This window comes from Pygocentrus nattereri, chromosome 8, assembly GCF_015220715.1.
Source record: "Pygocentrus nattereri isolate fPygNat1 chromosome 8, fPygNat1.pri, whole genome shotgun sequence".
NCBI lineage: Eukaryota > Metazoa > Chordata > Actinopteri > Characiformes > Serrasalmidae > Pygocentrus > Pygocentrus nattereri.
Window position 1 is genome coordinate 26,604,196 of NC_051218.1, and position 19,313 is coordinate 26,623,508.

General features: G+C 39.5%; 3 protein-coding genes across 4 annotated transcripts; 2 read left to right on the forward strand and 1 right to left on the reverse strand.

Annotated features, from left to right (window-relative positions):
• Positions 1-477: 477 nt before the first annotated feature.
• On the forward strand, positions 478-10,950 carry LOC108436709 (zinc finger C4H2 domain-containing protein-like). 2 transcript variants are annotated; one of them, XM_017713362.2, is made up of 5 exons: positions 478-674; positions 1,594-1,765; positions 3,015-3,187; positions 3,309-3,471; positions 10,111-10,950. In XM_017713362.2, exons 1-5 carry the CDS (start codon positions 622-624, stop codon positions 10,222-10,224), a joined length of 675 nt encoding a protein of 224 aa, XP_017568851.1. In that variant the 5' UTR covers positions 478-621; the 3' UTR covers positions 10,225-10,950. The 2 variants fall into 2 exon arrangements, with proteins under 2 accessions (XP_017568851.1, XP_037396473.1); XM_037540576.1 differs by lacking the exon at positions 478-674 and adding an exon at positions 788-807.
• On the reverse strand, positions 10,581-14,357 carry LOC108436710 (uncharacterized protein C8orf48). Its single transcript, XM_017713363.2, has 4 exons — positions 14,068-14,357; positions 11,617-11,840; positions 11,172-11,324; positions 10,581-11,086 (listed from the first exon to the last, which is right to left on the reverse strand). The coding sequence occupies exons 1-4, from the start codon at positions 14,072-14,074 to the stop codon at positions 10,967-10,969; spliced, it is 504 nt and encodes a 167-aa protein (XP_017568852.1). The 5' UTR covers positions 14,075-14,357; the 3' UTR covers positions 10,581-10,966.
• Positions 14,358-15,708: 1,351 nt separating this feature from the next.
• On the forward strand, positions 15,709-18,858 carry asb12b (ankyrin repeat and SOCS box-containing 12b). The gene is made up of 3 exons (XM_017713351.1): positions 15,709-15,918; positions 16,862-17,712; positions 18,442-18,858. Exons 2-3 carry the CDS (start codon positions 16,905-16,907, stop codon positions 18,573-18,575), a joined length of 942 nt encoding a protein of 313 aa, XP_017568840.1. The 5' UTR covers positions 15,709-15,918; positions 16,862-16,904; the 3' UTR covers positions 18,576-18,858.
• Positions 18,859-19,313: the final 455 nt, after the last annotated feature.

Below are 19,313 nucleotides of genomic sequence, written 5' to 3' on the forward strand. Positions count from 1 at the left end.
TTATGAACCGCTCTGCTTATATTTGCCAGTCATGTTATCTATTCTGGTATGTTGCATGCTACTGTGTAGACAGTTTTTTTTTCCAGTGTTGTGACAGCATGACTTAATTTTAAAGAATAACCACATATGGAATACCATATAATGTAAAAATGAATTTTCCTAAACTTCTTACATAAGTTTCATATAGGATATAATCACTGTTCAAGTTTCAAAACATACTTTTCACTTGCCAGTCCAGTTCATACATGCCATATATAAACACTAAGATACAAAAATATTGCATTTTATTGTTTTTACAATGTCACAAATACCAAATGTATTTACATATCCACCTATTCCGCCTACAATGGGTTAGCCCCACCAATTCATTCTGAATATATATATATATATATATATGTGAGTGTGTGTGTGTGTGTGTGTTTAAAATCTAAAAATCCATTCCCATTGTTTTCAGTCTCTGTATAACTCGGCCTGCGGGTATGCTAGTTGACGCATGCGCAGACGCGTACAGTCTGCCCTCGCCTGCCACTATAACATTTGATTTTTTTTTACCTAACGGTGATTTGAGATTAATTTAGGAAGCCATCGACTTAATAATTGACGTTGAAACCTCCCGAGACCATGGCGGACGAGCAAGAAATAATGTGCAAATTAGAAAATATTCTGGAAATAAGGTAACGGCGTCTCCCTCATCGGTCTTTCAGTGGTAGCCAGAGGTTTTGCTTACTAGCTGCTGGCTGGCTAATGTTAGGGTAGCTATCTGGTTCACTCATTAGGATTGTCGGTTTGTTTTAATACGCATGTAACGTAAGAAAACTAACGTTACGTATATATTGTCCATAATGACAGTTTCATGGGCTGCACTGCGTGTTTTGTTCGTTTTGAATTCCAGAAGCTCGCTATTATTAGCTGTTGCTTGCTGTATAATGATTATTGGTAGTCAGCTAGGTTAGCTAACTAACGCTAGCTAGCTGGGTTTTTGCCGAACAAAGGAGGGATAGCTAGTTTAGCTAAATTGCTAACAATACCCTAGCAATTGTTCACCTGAACCGTGTATTTTACCACTTGCATTCCGACACAGAACTTAACTTACTGTTGAAAGAGAAAAATTCGGCAAATTGTGACACTTTTTTTGACAAACACCACTGTAGTATTTCTAAATTACTCACCTCAAGTGTTAACTAGCCAGGTTATCTTACTTATTAAATACTTCACGAATGGCTTAACAGTTTTGTGTGCGTGTCGTGTTTCTTCGACATGTACAATACATTATTTAAAAAAAATAATCACTGCCAATATCCATTTATTTTAAAATCAAAGTTAAAATCAGTTCTTATGAGCATGTCACATCTCTCAAAAACAGTTAGTTAACTAGTTAGCGTTAGTTAACCTAACACTGACGAGAGCAATCTGTTTGAAATTGCATGGCCAAGCAAGAACTGTGCTCTCGTGGGTACTGTTAGTTTTGTGTTCTTTTTGACAAAAACACAAATTTTGAAAAATTGCAGAATTCCAGCTACCTAAAAGCTGCATGTGCTTGTTTTAAATGTCTCCATGTAAAATCTTACAACCATGTTCAAACATATGATTCAGGAACAAAACTCTTCAGATGCAGAAGATCAAATCCCGCCTGAAGAGCGAATTTGAAGCCTTGGAATGCGAGGAGAAACACCTGAGGGAGTACAAGCAGGAGATGGACCTGCTTCTGCAGGAGAAGATGGCCCATGTGGAGGAGCTGCGCCTCATCCATGCTGACATCAATGTGGTGGGCGTCCAGACTAATAACGGCTCTGTTTATTTAAACTCTTTCACATTTGAGTTTTAAAAAAAACCCTGTAAGCTCTTTAACCTTTTATGACTCATGATGAAGTGTACACTTCAAGTCAGAGTGCTGGCACGTCTCATGGAGGTGTTCTCCTTTTTGAAATTTGGCTGGAGTAGCTTGAGCACTTTATGCACTCAACACTGGCTATCTGGTTTTGATTCTGACAAGCACCAGAGCCTGTGCGCATCTTAGGTATCTTGGAAAACAACATGGAAATGTACACGTATTTCCAGGGAGTAAAAGCAATTCCTGCATGTAGCTATGAGATGGGGAAACATACAAGTAATGCAGAGTAAATGAGTGATGATGTTAGGAATGCCAGTTTTAATGTCGGTTGCTTACATAGAGTAGTATTTCCCAACACTATGCCATAAGTACCCTGCACTACACATACCAGTTTCATCAACTAACAACCACTCTTGAGTTAAAGAGCAAAAAGAACACTAAAATGTGTGCGCTGTTGGGATAACTGATTATGAGGATTGGGAAACAATGAGCCTACATAATATAATAATATTATAATATTACATAATATAATAACATTATAATAACATTAGAACTTTATTTATGTGTCTGGATTTGCCTCATGAAAATTTTGCATTGCATTGCAACGCAATACTTGCATGCAGACTACAATGACTGGTATTTTTTATCACCATGAGGGCTGAGTATGGCTATGGCATCTGAAAATATCAACAGTAGGAAACAGTATGTGTTTATGAAGTTATGTGGAAGTTACCACTCCAAAGAAAATACTGTAGCTATTCCTCTCTTCTTCACTACTGTCAGGTGTGTTGCCATGAAGTTGGTATTTCTGATGTGTTTGAACATTCACTTATAGTGATATATTTCTTTACATATTTCAAATGGGCCTGTTCATCCATTGGGGCAGACTAAAGACTGTGAATATAACAAAATACTATTCACTGTGTATTACAATCAGTCAATCAATAGGTCTTGAGAAATTAAATGATGCTATAGCCTCTATGTAAAGACAGGGTTGGGGTTTCTTTTAAAACAAATGCTTAAATGATCAGGTCTTGGAATATTCGGGATTTGGTTGTGTAATGGTAATACTTAAACATGCCCACATAAGCTAGCCAGCTTGTACTATTTGGAAAGAAATTTCCAAATTGATTTGTGGATGCTGTTTTTATGATTGAAGCTCTTTTTATTTTTTGCCCTCAAGATGGAGAGCACCATTAAACAGTCAGAAAATGATCTGAACAAGCTGTTGGAGACCACACGCCGCCTCCATGATGAGTACAAGCCCCTGAAGGAACACGTGGACGCTCTGAGGATGACTCTTGGCCTTAACAGACTGCCCAACCTTAATGAAGAGGAGGAGAGGCTCTCATTAGAGTGAGTCATTTTTCAAGCTCAATCACACATCTTTATATTGTAGGCCAAAGTCAACTCTGCTACATGTGTTTTAGATAGAAGGGACCTCAAGCGTGAAGTCTGCTTTTGTTTTCCCATCCAGTTACTTTGAAAAGCAGAAGGCCGAATGGCAGAAAGAGCCGCATGAGCCCATCATTCCAGAGTCATTAGCGGCAGCTGCGGCTGCTGCCCAGCAGCTTCAGGTCGCAAGAAAACAAGATGCCCGACAGCCAGCCACCTTCAGACAGCAGCCTCCGCCCATGAAGGTCAGTGTTTGCACCTAGGGCTGTCACTATTGACCACATTAGTAATCAAGTGATTATATATATATATATATATATATATATATATATATATATAGAGAGAGAGAGAGAGAGAGAGAGACACACACTTTGGGTTTAAAAAACTGAAATGGTAAAAATGGACTTAACAGAATGAAACCATGCAGAGCCTTTCAAAGTTACATTGAAACAATATACTTTATTGGAAATAGATTGTAAAAGAGACTGGTAGGTAATTTAAAATATACCTTGGGCAAATTTTATTTGCTTATTTTTTAAAGAATAGTTTTGGAAATAAGATGTATTTATGAGTAAGTATGTTACTTTGAAAACAGGTAAATACCTGCCATCCATATAGAAAACAGGTAAATACCTTCCATCCATATAAATCCTACCCTGAACCCCCAAGCGAGGCCTTCCTCAAAAAGGAGAAAGAAATATAAAGAGAAAAAATAATCAGAAAATAACAAAATACATAATTGTTAATACATAACACAGAACACACACAACTCCACAGTTCCCACAATTACTGCAACTACGGTACATGACACAGGAGCCTGGCCCGGGAAGCCTCAAAGGTTGACAATGTCCTTAGCCACAAAGGGGTAGCATTTTGTTGTAGCCGAACACCACCAATCCAGGCAACCTTATAGCTGCAACACAGCATCACCCAAGTGACTGGAGCAACACAGCTGGCATATAGTGTTTCTTAGGCAACCAGCCTGAGAGGCCACTTCACTTCATTAGGTTCCTATATATTACATATATAATTCCACCCCGTATAAAAAAAAATAACATAATAAAATAAATTTATTACATTGATTGTTTGCTATTGGATTTGAAGATTAGTCTGTGAAACCATTGACAATAACAGAACCAAAACCTTGACCTGACCCATTTTCCTGTTTTTCAGTGCTGCTTTTGAAATGAAAATGGAATATCCAAAAGATACGCAGACATGATACACTTCCTTGTATCATCTGCACTTACTATATAAGTGTATATAGGTGTACATTGTAGTTCCAAAACGGCAGATCAGTAGTTCCATCTTTTTCTCTGCATACTTTGTTACCCCCTTTCACACTGTTCTTCAATAGTCAGGACCACCACAGAGCAAGTATTATTTGGGTGTTGGATCATTCTCAGCACTGCAGTAACACTGACATGTTGATGGCATGTTAATGTGTGTTGTGGTATAGATACAGCAGTGATGCTGGAGGTTGTGTCCAATCACTGTCCAATTTATTCGACCTACGTTGTTGATCCACCTTGAAGATGTAAAGTCAGAGATAATACAGTGGGGTAAAAAAGTATTTAGTCAGCCACTGATTGTGCAAGTTATCCTACTTAGAAAGATGAGAGAGGTCTGTAATTTTCATCATAGGTACACTTCAACTATGAGAGACAATATGAAAAAAAAATCCAGGAAATCACATTGTAGGATTTTTAAAGAATTTATTTGTAAATTATGGTGGAAAATAAGTATTTGGTCAATAACAAAAGTTCAACTCAATATTTTGTAACATAACCTTTGTTGGCAATGACAGAGGTCAAACGTTTCCTGCAAGTCTTCACCAGGTTTGCACACACTGTAGCTGGTATTTTGGCCCATTCCTCCTGCAGATCTCCTCTAGAGCAGTGATGTTTTGGGGCTGTCACTCGGCAACACAGACTTTCAACTCCCTCCACAAATTTTCTATGGGGTTGAGGTCTGGAGACTGGCTGGGCCACTCCAGGACCTTGAAATGCTTTTTACGGAGCCACTCCTTCGTTGCCCGAGCGGTGTGTTTGGAATCATTGTCATGCTAGAAGACCCAGCCACGTTCCATCTTCAATGCTCTCACTGATGGAAGGAGGTTTTGGCTTAAAATCACTGCATAGTTTGCATTAGTTGGATAATTGTTGGACTATTCTCTGTCCAACAGTCACATTTAAAAACTCCAGCAATACTGCTGTGTCTGATCCACTTGTACCAATGCAACACACACCAACACACTACCACATCATTGTCATTGCAGTACTGCAAATGATCCAAAACACAAATAATACTTTGTCTGTGGAGGTCCTGGCCACTGAGAAACAGTGTATGCAGAGAAACAGATGGACTGCATTATGTAATTAAACTACAAACTCTTCCTATGGCAAGTGGACAGTCCATGAAGTGGCCTTTCGATTTTTTTATATACAGTACATACACACAAGCACATGTATTTTATATCTGTCAATATTTTGTGTGACCACCATTATTATCTAGCACTGCCTTAACCCTCTTGGGAAATGGAATTCACCAGAGCTACACAGGTTGCTACTGGAATCCTCTTCCACTCCTCTATGATGATATCACGGAGCTGGTGGATATTAGACACCTTGCACTCCTCCTCTTTCTGCTTGAGGATGCCCCACAGGCGCTTAATTGGGTTTAGGTCTGGAGACATACTTGGGCAATCCATCACCTTTATCTTCAGCAAAGCAGTTGTCATCTTGACAACTTTGGAGTCGTTATCGAGTTGGAAAACTGTCATGCGGCATAGTTTCCCGAAGGGAAGGGATCATGCTCTTCTTCAGAATGTCACAGTACATGGTGGAATTCTTGTTTCCCTCAATGAACTGCAGCTCCCCAGTGCTGGTAGCACTCATGTAGCTCCAGGCCATGATACTACCACCACCATGTTTGACTGTAGGCAAGAGTAAAGTCAAGTCAAATTCATTTGTAGTGCTTTTCACAAAGCAGCTTCACAAAATTCCAGTACAAAGTTTTAGCATGAATGTAAAAAAATGTAAAAACACCCAGGTGAGCAAGCCAGGGGCGACCGTGGCAAAGAAAAACTCCCTCAGAGCTGAGTAAGAAACCTTGGGAGGAACCAAGGCTCACAATGGAGGACCTATACTTCTCTGGTCAAGCTACCTACAAAGTTATTATACTACTAATATTAACAGTAGTAGTAATAGTAGTAATAGCTAGGAGTCCATGAAAACATTAATGTAGGGTGGGCAGCTAGCTCAAGGCAGGTGGCAGTAGCTGGGGCATGGGCAGCTGGTCTGAAGTGGGTAGCAGAAGAGCTCAGGTGGGTGCGCGTTTACTTGGAAAAAGGTAGAGAGATGGAATTAGTTTTGTTCTGTTTGGGTGTGTGTAAAACATAGAACCTGCACATTTCCACAGTGTGGCTAATGACTCCGGCAGATCTGACTATAACAGCTTAACTAAAAAGAGAGAACCAGAAGGACACACAGACACGAGATCACTCTGAAACAGTTTGGCATCCCTCCGCTCCACTGTCCACAAACCTGAGTGACCATGTGCGAGCGGCGGGACGACAGCACCCGTGTCTCAGTTTACTTTGATTCCCTGTGTCTATAGACCCCTGGATCTGCCGCCTTTATCTAAGGGGGGAACAATTAACTACCAAAAGTTAAACTGAACAAGTGAGTTTTCAGCCTAGATTTGAATATTGCAACTGTGTCTGAGTCCCAAACATTTTATGGAAGATCATTCCAGAGTTTGGGGGCTTTATAAAAAAAAGTTTTTTGCCCCAGCTGCAGCCTTATGAATTCTAAGAACTATTAAAAAGCCAGCACTGTGATCTGAGTAATCGTGATGGCTTGTAATAAGAAATAAGGTCTTGCAGGTACTCAGGAGCGAGACCATGTAGGGCTTTATATGTCAGTAAAATAATTTTGTAATCAATATGAAATTGAACAGGCAGCCAGTGAAGTGATGATAGCACTGGACTGATATGATCAAATTCTCTAGTTTTAGTGAGGACCCTGGCTGCAGCATTTTGAACTAGTGGAAGTTTGGTTAAATTCCTGCTAATGCATCCTGACAGTAGTGCGTTACAGCAGTCTAGCCTTTAAGTAATAAAGGCATGTACTAATGTTTCTATGTCATGCAGGGATAAGGCATTTCTTATCTTGGCAATGTTGCGAAGATGTAAAAAAGCTGTCCTGGTGATGCTGCCTATGTGTTGATCAAATGATAAATCTGAATCAAGTATGATGCCAAGATTTTTTGCTGCTGGACCAGGTGAAACTGGAAAGTTAGTGAGATTTGAAATTAAATCTGATAATTTATTTCTTGCCACTTTTGGGCTCAGAAGGAGAGCCTCTGTTTTGTTACTGTTTAGTAGGAGGAAGTTATGCGACATCCAGCCCTTCACGTCTTTTACACAGTCCTCTATTTTCTTTAATCTGTATTTATCATCAGGCTTGGCTAAAACATACAACTGTGTATCGTCTGCATAACAGTGAAAGTTAATGCCATGGTTATTTATAACTGCGCCTAACGGTAACATGTATAATGTAAATAATAATGGTCCTAAAATAGAGGCTTGTGGAATTCCAAATCTTACTTTTGAATAATTGGAAGAAAAATTGTTTACCTTTACGAACTGATAGCATTCTGTTATGTAAGATTTGAGACAGTTGTCTTTGGTACTCCTCACTAGGGCGCCACTACACATGCTGGACACCATCTGAGCCAAACAGGTTTATCTCGTCAGACCACAGGACACGGTTCTAGTAATCCATGTTCTTGGACTGCTTGTCTTCAGCAAACTGTTTGCAGGCTTTCTTGTGCGTCAGCTTCAAAAGAGGCTTCTTTCTGGGACGACTGCCATGCAGACCAAGTTGATGCATTGTGTGGCATATGGTCTGAGCACTGACAGGCTGACCTCCCACTTCTTCAACCTCTGCTGCAATGCTGGCAGCACTCATGCGCCTATTTTTAATCCAACCAATGGATATGATGGCGGACACATGACGCTGGTCGACCCTGGCAAGTTCTGAGTGGAACCTGACCTTGTCACAGTGCTACTTTCAGGGTGTTAGCGATCTTATAGCCTAGGCCATCTTTGTGGAGAGCAAAAATTCTGTTTCTCACATGCTTAGAGAGTTCTTCGCCATGAGGTGCCATGTTGAATATTCAGTAGCCTGTATGAGAGAATTGTTGTATCCAAGTTTCATTCTAGTGTTATCCCATGAAAAGATCTGAAAATATGAAATTGAAAGATGAAAATATCTGCAGAAATGTGAGGGGTGTCCTTGCTTTTGTGAGATACACATGAGGGGTGTGTGTGTGTGTGTGTGTATATGTATGTATGTATGTATGTACATATATATATATATATATATATATATATATGTATGTATGTGTATATATATATATATATATATGTATGTATATGTATGTATGTATATTATATATATATATATATATATATATATATACACACACACACACACACACACACACACACAGTTCAAAATTATTCAACCCCCACTGCAGTAAAGTGTTTTAGCAAGTTTGACATTTATTTTTTATCTTGTTCACAATTAGATCAAATAAGGACTTGTATAATAGACAAATACAACTTAAATTACAACAATATTTATTCTAATATACCAACAAATGTCCTTTTTGTGATTTCCTTATTCACAAAATTATTCAACCCCTTAAAGATTACTACTCTCATGAACAGAGGTTTCAATCAGGTGTTTTCAATCAGGCATTGAAAGCACCTATAGACGTGAACAGAACCATAACAAGCAGCAATTAAGCAAATTTAAAAGGACTGAGATACTCAGCTCCTTCTACACAATTAATGGTGTCTTTGCAACATGGTGAAGTCCAGGGAATGGTCAAAGAAGTCAATAGAGGAGGTAATTTCTCTTCATGAGCAAGGATATGGATATAAAAAGATAGCAAACACATTTAACATTTTCAAGAGACACTACTGGAAGCATAATTCGCAAGTTTAAAGCTAAAGGCACAGTGAAAACACTACCTGGGAGTGGGAGGATGCTGTCGGCGACTGCTGTCCGGTACCTGAAATGAAAGGTGGAGAACAATCCACAGCTGATAGCTGAGGAACTGTGACAGGACTTGTCCTGTCACTCATGCTATGGGGCTGTTTCGTGCTTCAGGTACAGGGAATCTCCACCCTGTGGGTGGTACCATGAATTCAGTTAACTACCAGAGATCTTGGGTGGAAATGTCATGCAGTCAGTGAGAAAGCTGAAGCGTGGGAGCCATTGGACCTTCCAACAGGACAACGATCCCAAGCATACCTCCAATTCTACCATGGCTTAGTTGCAGAAGAAGGGCTGGAAGATTCTGGAGTGGCCATCGCAATCACCCGACTTAAATCCCATAGAAAATCTCTGGTGAGACAGTTGCAGCACGTAAGTCCAAGAATGTCAATGAACTGGAGGTCTTTGCCCGTGAAGAATGGGCTAAGATACCTGTTGGTCACTGCAAGAAACTTCTGTTTCAAGCTGTGTTTCACGTCTAAAGGGCATTATTACTGCCAAAGGGAGTTGTACTAAGTGCTAATGATATATGATACTAAGGGGTTGAATAATTTTGTCAATGAGGAAATCACATATTAAAAAAAACATAATTTGAGTTACATTTGTCTATTATCCAAGTCCTTATTTGATCTGATTGCGACCAAGATAAAAAATAAATGTCAAACTTGCTAAAACACTTTATTGCAGTGGGGGTTGAATAATTTTGAACACAACTGTGTGTGTGTGTGTATGTATATACACACATTTATTTATTTATTTATTTATGTGCACAAAGTGAATCTTTAGTTTTATTAATGCACAAATTTGTGTCTGCAGGCATGTCTGTCTTGTCATCAGCAAATCCATCGCAATGCACCCATCTGTCCTCTGTGTAAAGCGAAGAGCCGCTCCAGGAATCCGAAGAAACCCAAGAGAAAGCCAGATGAATAAATTAAAAGAGAATTGCCATATTTCCCTGTGGTAGCTGTCTTTCAGAACTTGAGTGCATTTAACCTAAACAGTCCATATCTGAGTCCTGTCCGTTTTGTGTTGTGCCTCAGTAATTGTATTTGATTTAAATTTAATATTCAACATCTTATGATTCTGTTGGGAGAAGCTTATTAATAACTAAGCTAATTAATAACACAAATACTTAGGTTTATACTTTTAGGTTGTTGTCATTACATGTTGCAAAGGGAAATACAGTTTTGTACTGTATGAACTGTGCATTCAGCATAGGAAAATGACATTGTGCATAAGTAACTTCCATAATTTGTCATCAGAGATGAAAATTCATCTTTCACTGGTAGCAGAAATTTAGCTTTAATGCATACAAACACAGGCTCATTACAATAAACCAACATTTATATTAGTTGACAACTTGAGTAATGATTATGCTGAAAGGTCGTACTTGTGTTTTTATTCAGTGCATGTTTGTGGTTCTAAATATTTCAGTAACAAGCTATTATGTGACTCTGTGTTTTGTACTAGCATAGCAGCACAGCTGTTTTTGTGAACTAGTTTGTTGGTTTATTGAAAATGGACTAAAATCATTTTTCTTATTGAGAAGTGTTAATTGTTTCTTAAACACTGTTTTTAAAATCTGTATTGTCATGTGATGTACATTGCGCTTTAACTCACAAATTAGTTTGTTGAGTAAAACTGAAACATCAGTAATGATGAGTGAAGCCTTTCATTTTGTTTCATGTAATGTCCATCTTTCAGTTGACAGCAGTCTTTGCCAAATTTCACCAGGATCATCTGAAGGCTTAGGCAGGTCCTTCAGTATCTCACCAAGCAGGCAAACTGTGTCCTGAAACAGAATCCAGCAGATTATGGTGGTGCTCCAGAACTGTCCACATTTACTTTAATATACCCTTTATCATGTTACTGCTTACCTTATTGTAGAGATGTGACTGGATTCTCTCGTCCAGTAGTTGAGCCTGAAGCTGATTCATCTTCTTTTTGATAAAGTAGTTCATAGCTAAGTCAGCTTGTTTAGCCAGACAGGCCCTGCAGCGAAAGGGCTCGTGGAAGTCCTGTTCAGCACCCTGTTGGTCAATAATACAATAATAAAATGGTTAAACAGCATTTTCTGCATTGTACAGCAGTTACTGCTAGTCAAAGCCAGTTGCAGTTTTATTGCATAAAAAGGGAGAAACCTTGTGACTCTAAAGGCCAATTTCTCAGACATAGAATAAGCTTAAACTAAACTGAATTCTTTTTAGTCCAAGACCAGGCCTCTAATTTTCCCCTGTCGTTTGTCTAATGCTGTCATAACATAATGTTAATGTTACTTTGGCAATCCCTACTACTGGATCAAGATTAGAGGTTTCATTTTACCTTCTTCATCTCCTCTCTAAAAGTCTTCAGCTTTAATGTGCATATAAACTGCACAGGCACATTCTGATCACTAATGGACTCTACTCGTTTAATGGACGTCCGTTTCCTCTTCTGGTGCTTTTCATCACATTCAAGTAAAAGTTTTTGCTGCTCAATGTGTTTAAGCCGCCTTTTACAGTAGGCCTTTAGAGCAACAGCCTCGTCCATTTCTTGACCTTTAGTACCTGGAAAATACAGGAAAAAATTCCTAATCATTACTTTTCAATCACTACTTAAAAATACAAATCAACAGTTATTTTTCCTTCATTACTTTAATTCCAATGGAAGCTGAAGGAGGAGGATGGTTGCAGGCAGTTCAGGTAAATATTGCAACAGGCCCTTGGGGGCAGTGAGGAGCTACCTGAGGACTGGGAAACTACAGCTAAGGTGGTGAGAGAAACTGGCAAAAATGTGTTGGGTGTTTTGTCTGGTCAGAGGAAAGAAGACAAAGAAAGTTGGTGGTGGAATGAGGAAGTCCAGGAGAGAATTCAGAAGAAGAAGGCAGCTAAGAAAAAGTGGGATAACCAGAGAGATGAAGGAAGTAGGCAAGAGTACTGTGAGGCTAGTTGCATAGCAAAAAGAATGGTGGCAAAGGCTCAGGCCTGTGATGAGCTGTATGAGAGGCTGGACAGTAAAGAAGGAGTAAAGGACTTGTATCGTTTGGCTAAACAGAGAGATAGAGCTGGAAAGGATGTACAGCAGGTTAGGCTGATAAAGGATACTAGTGAGTGAACAGTGAGTGTTGAGTAGATGGAAGGAGTACTTTGAAGAACTAATGAATGAGGAAAATGAGGGAGCGAGGAGGACAATGGGGGGAGAGATAGTGGATCAGGAAGTGCAGAGCTTTAAAAAGGATGAAGAATGGTAAGGCAGTTGGTCCAGATGACATACCTGTGGAGGTATGGAGATGTTTAGGAGAGAAGGCAGTGGACTATTTAACCAGGTTGTTTAACAAAATCCTGGAGAGTGAGAGGATGCCTGATGAGTGGAGAAGCAGTGGATTGGTCCCCATTTTTAAGAACAAGGGTGATGTGCAGAGCTGCAGTAACTACAGAGGTATAAAGTTGATGAGCCACACCATGAAGGTATGGGAAGAGTTGTTGAAGCAAGGCTAAGGCGAGAGGTTCAGATCAGTGAGCAGCAGTTTGGTTTCATGCCCAGAAAGAGTACCACAGATGCAATTTTTGCGTTGAGAGTGTTGGTAGAGAAGTACAGAGAAGGTCAGAAGGAGCTACATTGTGTCTTTGTGGATCTAGAGAAGGCATATGATAGGGTGCCAAGAGAGGAACTGTGGTACTGTATGAGGAAGTCAGGTGTAGCTGAAAAGTATGTTAGGGTGGTGCAGGACATGTATGAGGATAGTGAGACAGTGGTGAGGTGTGCAGTTGGAGTGACAAATGGTTTCAAGGTGAAGGCAGGGTTACATCAGGGATCAGCTTTGAGCCCCTTCTTGTTTGCAATGAAAGGTTGACAGATGAGGTCAGTCAGGAGGCTCCATGGACCATGATGTTTGCAGTTGACATTGTAATCTGTGGTGAGAGTAGAGAGCAGGTGGAAGAGAATCTGGAGAGGTGGAGGTTTGCACTGGAGAGGAGAGGAATGAAGGTCAGTAGAGACAAGACAGAATACATGTGTGTGAATGAGAGGGAGGCAGGTGGAAAGGTGAAGATGCAAGGAGTAGTGGTCGTAAAGGTGGATGACTTCAAATATCCAGAGCAATGGACAACGTAGAAAAGAGGTGAAGAAGAGGGTGCAGGCAGGATGGAGTGGGAGGAGACGGATGTCAGGGCTGATGTGTGACAGAAGGATAGCAGCAAGAGTGAAAGGGAAGGTTTACAAGACAGTAGTGCGTCCTGCTATGATGTATGATTTGGAGATGCTGAGATTTTCGTTGGGAGTGACAAGGATGGACAAGATTAGAAATGAGCAGAGGGACAGTGAAAGTGGAGCAGTTTGGAGATAAAGCCAGAGAGGCCAGGTTGAGATGGTTTGGACATGTGTTGAGGAGGAATAGTGGATATATTGTTCAAAGAATGTTGGAGATGGAGCTGCCGGGCAGAAGGAGAAGAGCTAGACCTCAGAGAAGGTTTATGGATGTAGTGAAGGTGGACATGGAGATGGTTGGTGTAAAAGTAGAGGAGGCAGTTGATAGGGCAAGATGGAGGCAGATGATCCGCTGTGGCGATCCCTAAAGGGAGCAGCCGAAAGAAGAAGAAGAAGAAAATGTAGCGTTTGTTATTTATGTTTGTACACTAACGGTACATCTCTGTGAAGCTGCAGTTGTAAAGATTGTGGAATTCAGGCAGGACCTTTGTGTCCACCACAAAACGGTCAATTAGCCACCAGTAACATGTGTATTTAAATTCATATAAGTTATGTGAGTAAAATAATAGCCTTTCGCGTTCTCCTCACCCGTCATTCTGTTCCTATTCGATGAAACTTCGCAGTCTTGTTGCTCAAATGAGTTGGTCGCACAGCACGGATGTGTTTGAACTGCAGACGTTAGCTAACTTATCGAGAGAACCGATAATGATTAAACCTAACCTTACGTTTTTTTTTTGTTTTTTTTGCTTAAGTAGCTATGTTGAAGCCAAATACCCGGATGACGCAACGATGTTCACTTTTGACCACATTTGTATCACAAAATACACGACAATGTTTACATAATCTTGTTTTACGCTCCACAACATTAGCACTTAACACGTTACTGCCACCTACCGTTTCGGAGCAATAATGCATGTGCACAGTGCTTTTAAATGAATCAACCTTTATTTAGTCTCGGAGAACATTGAGGGCGCCCCTCATTTACAGTGCTGCCGAGTTAGTACAGAGTAAGTGGATTGATAATGTGTAAGAACATATCAGATGATAAAAGTAAATTTGATAAATGAAGACTCAGATCAGGTAAGTATAAAAACGTGAAATATTATGAATAATAAAAAATACATAAAAATATAGTAATAAAATTAATACATTAATAAATAAAACATACATAAGATGTATGTGAGGATAAGATTTCCACATATTTCCTTTAAGTAATCGGATGCATTAGAAAGCCAGTTAAGTTTAAAATCCCAGAGGACCAGCATTTCAGCGGTAGTGTATTGTGATAAAAGAGTGGCTATTTCATCAAGAGCAGAAGACGGAGCAGAGGGAGGCCTGTATTTCCAGCTAAAATAAAAGAGTTATTTTTCCCAAGGGACACTTTCAGAGCTATGAATTCGAAGTATTTTCCTTTAGAGACTGTTAATAAGGTGGCTTAAAGGGGAATTTCAATGATTTGTCTAAATTTCTGTGTAATTCAATCTTTGAGATATGAACAATGTCATTAATGCGTACAATGTACAATTGTAAATGAATGTACAACATCTATGACACAGTTTTTATTTGCTATTCAAAAAGACTATGAATTGTTACATATAATGTTGTTAGTCATGTTCTCTGGGCACCATTGCCTTACAATGAATGTACTTCTCTGACATTACTGGATTTCTTTGTTATTTTATATGATTTTCTCATTAGCCTGCATTTTAGGCTCAGAATTACCTCTGAGGAGGGAGTGGGGGAAGGGGGTGACAGAATGCCAGTTCTGCTGAGAGAAGGAGTAGGAAGAAAAGAAAGTAAAGGCATCTGTCTACCATGAGGCATGGAGGCACATCAACAGCTGATTGTCATCTCCTGCTCTTGAGTCAAACAGCTGCGGACTGGTCAGATGGCAGCTTTGGTGTCAGGCAGAGAAGCATGCCTGTAATGAACTTTGCCGTGGGAGCTTTTGCCATTGTGAACTGGATTTTTCTCCTGTTTGTTTCTGTGACATTTACTGTGAAGAAAATCACCCTAGAATACTACAAAAAAAGAGGCGATGTAAGAAACTATAATAATGAAAAGCTTATATACCCTATATTAACCATAAAAAACTGAATATCCCATTTAAAAATGCTTACAATGAACACTCATTGTCTATCAAAACCCATCACCCATGTCCTCACTGAGTGTCACAACTCTGTCACCTTTCTAATTATAACCCTCTCCAAGAATGGAAGTTTAGGCAGATCCATCTGTGCCCTAAAATTAGCCTCTCTTGGTGGCCAGGCCTCCTGAAGCTGTGTCAGACTGACACATTGCTTCAGCTTACATTTTTTGTGTCTCTCTGGATACAACAACTAGATTCCCTTGTCATTCCAGACTGAAGGATAACAGTAGATATGGCAGCATAGCTGTTTGGCACTGTTAAAGTTACCATTTTGATTTTCTTGCTTGGAGGTAAGTGGACCATTGCTTATTAGGTGTTAGAACCATTCTTAAGGTTTCACAGAATTATGTGTACTAAGAAAGTCCATTGATTTCACTTTGCTGTTCGACAAACTGAAAATCTGGAGGCATTAATTGCACTCGTATTTTATGCTGAGGTAACTGTAGTATATATATTGCTGTTGTCGGGAGAAAACCTTGTATCTCCAAAATGGTAACTTTACAGTTCAAGTTCCAAGTAATTTTTGGTAATTTCTTTTGGTCCATTCATCATGAACTTTACACACAATTTGAAGGACAACAGGTATTTTCAAATTATGCCAAAAACTGAAAAACGGCAACAATGGAGAGGTTTTCTTCCGACAACAGTGATATGCTGAGGGAAATGTAATTAAATTTGTAATTAAAGGGGAATTCCATGATTTCAAAATTTGTGCATAATTAAACCATTAAAATGTACATAAGTCATTCAGCGTGGTATGCACCATTCTGCAGAAACCTATAGTCAGAATTGTTCAAAGCAATCTACTAGGTGCCCAAAGCATTTTATGCCTCTAAAAGCTACTTCACAAAAAGTTAGCTGACCAAATGGTTAAGATTGCATAACCTGATGCCTGAAACATCATCTTACAACAGTTTTAAGGTAAGGTTTCTGCCTAAAATTTATATTTGCATTGCAGACATTGTATTGCAAGCCCTGATTCCTATCTTTATATTAAGTACGTCTTCATTTTTTAAATATTGTGATTTGTGTTAATAAAATTTTTTAAGTTACCCCCTTAAGGGCCTGTATGTAGGCTCATACTTATCATAACCGCATAGCATATATTTTACTTTTATAGATGTTGGTTCATTGTAATTACTGAGGAATAAGTCTTAGAATTAATAACTGAATAATACGCTTGGAGTTTAAGGGATTTAAGCACTTGCTAACAAATCTATTTCTCCTCCAAAGTACTGCTGAAGATTAGATGGAGTTTTGAGAAGTTCTCCTAAGAATGATTTTGCACCACCCCACCAATATGAGTTTAATGGACATTTCCAAGATCTTCTCCCTCCTCCAACCCAAAGAGGATGAAGAAGATGGTTCCCAACAGCTGAACCAAGCCATCGCTGATGACAATGACAAGCTCCTGTCTGAACTTCTTGCTAAGGAGCAGTACCGTAAGTGTATCAACAGTCGGAGTGGCTGGGGCATCCCAGGCACGCCGCTGCGTATGGCGGCCTCCCAGGGTCATCTGCGCTGTCTGGAGGTGCTGCTGGCCCACGGGGCCGAGGTGGACAGCCTGGACGTCAAGGCCCAGACACCCCTTTTCACCGCTGTTAGCGCCAAACATCTAGACTGTGTCATTGCTTTACTTAAAGCCGGTGCTGATCCCAATGGTAGCCAGTATAACAACAGTTCCCCTGTGCTGACCGCAGCCAGGGAGGGTGACGTGGACATTCTGAGGGAGCTGCTGAGATATGGTGCTGAAGTGGACGTCAGGGCCAAGGTGCCAGACTGGGCCTCCAACGCTACGGCCTGCCGTGGGCCCCTTTACATGTCTGCTGTTTACGGCCACCTGGACTGCTTTAAGTTGCTGCTCCTGCACGGAGCCAATCCTGACTACAACTGCACAGAAGAGAAGCTGCTGGCCAGAATCAAGCAGCCAAAGACAGTCCTAGAGATGTGCCTCAGGTACGGGTGTGGAGTTGAGTACGTTGAGCTGCTTATAGACTTTGGCGCCAGTGTCTACCTCCCCTCACTAATCATAGACAAAACAACCCAGCAGAATGAGGCGGTGATGATGCTGCTCAAAGAAAGAGGTAAGCTTCGTTACGCAAGTCAGTTTCTTTGTTTAATGTTATAAATAAAGGTCTGGGTGGATTTTCACAAAGAAATGGTTAATAGTTACAAATAGTTAGAAAGATAAATTTAGCAAAAAACCCAAGCCTGGCCAAAAAGGGACATTTCTATTACACAATCCTGACTTTTGATGTAAATAATGCACTTTACTGAGATATTTTGCTCTGTGGAATATCTCTGTGGTGTAGTTGTTCAAATAGTCAAACACAGCTTGCATTTGCTTTGAATGAGTTGTCTCTGAATACATCAATAATGTGTTTATCATTATCTGGACTAAAGCATTTAATTTAAAAATGTTTTTAAATTTTTGATTCATGTGTGTGGGGGAGGCATACAGTTGTATCAGATTAGGTCAAATTTGAATGATTTTATAAGTGAAAGTAAGTCACCTGTCCTCTACAGGGAACACTTTTCTGAAAATCTTAGTACATACTTTCTATTAATAGATTATTTATGACATACTGGCCATTTTATGTTTTATTTTTTTACACAATATGTTAAATTCAGCAAATAAGCAGTAATTGTGTATTTCAGTGTGCAGATGTGTGTTCTCTGTAGATGATGTGTTAACTTTTCACTTAGGAAACTGACAAAACATGTCATTTGACCCAAACGTTTGCATAGGACTGTTTGTGCTAGTGGTTATGCTAAAATTTTATTTTCACAACGTTTTCTCCCTCTGTTTGCAGTCTGCCCTAAAACACTGATGTCCCAGACGCGACTTGCAATATGGAGGTATCTTACTGTGGCAAATAAAGTACGCTCTGTTGATAGCCTGGATATCCCCCAAATGCTAAAGAACTATTTAAAGCATATTACATAATGAAGTGGAGAAACTGTGGCCTCTCAAAATAGCATACCTGTGACTGTTTTATTGAAAGTTTTTGTAATGTTTTATACCATGCTCCCTTATTTCAATGCAGTTTACTAATAATCAAGTTTAGTTAAGTTCATTAAATGTTTTATTATGTACAGTAATGTATTTATTGGCTGTATTAACAATAAATTATTGCACTGAAGGCTTTTATTTATTGGTGTATTGTGTAATTTGAAAAGCAGAGTCTTGCAGGCTGTGCTCTTTAAACTGGGCAGGTTTCATTGCACACCCGGTGTGAGGGTCTGAGACTTGAATGTGTGCAGTTGACAGAAGATTAAAGGTGTTGAGTCTTCGGTTTCAACTTTTTTCATTTTGAAAGCTCGTGTAGAAATAACGAAAGAGCACACACACGGAAGTAAGTGACACAGCAGAACAGCTTTTTGTGATTATTTGTTGGCTTTTTTAATAATTTAATTTTAAGGGCCTGCAATTGTTATTTATTCCCTTGTATTGGATTATTGTTTTAGATTTTCTTTTTTACTTATTTTGTTATTTCAAGCTGTGCATACGTTTATTTTCATGCTTTTAGATCCTTGAGAATTTTGTGATATTCTTTCTTTTCTTCTACAGTATCTCTCTCTCTCTCTCTCTCTCTCTCTCTCTCTCTCTCTCTTCAAATGCGAAGCGCTCTCTAGTGGACGGTATTGTTACTGCAGTGTGGTATGTGCTCGCTCTGCCTCATGG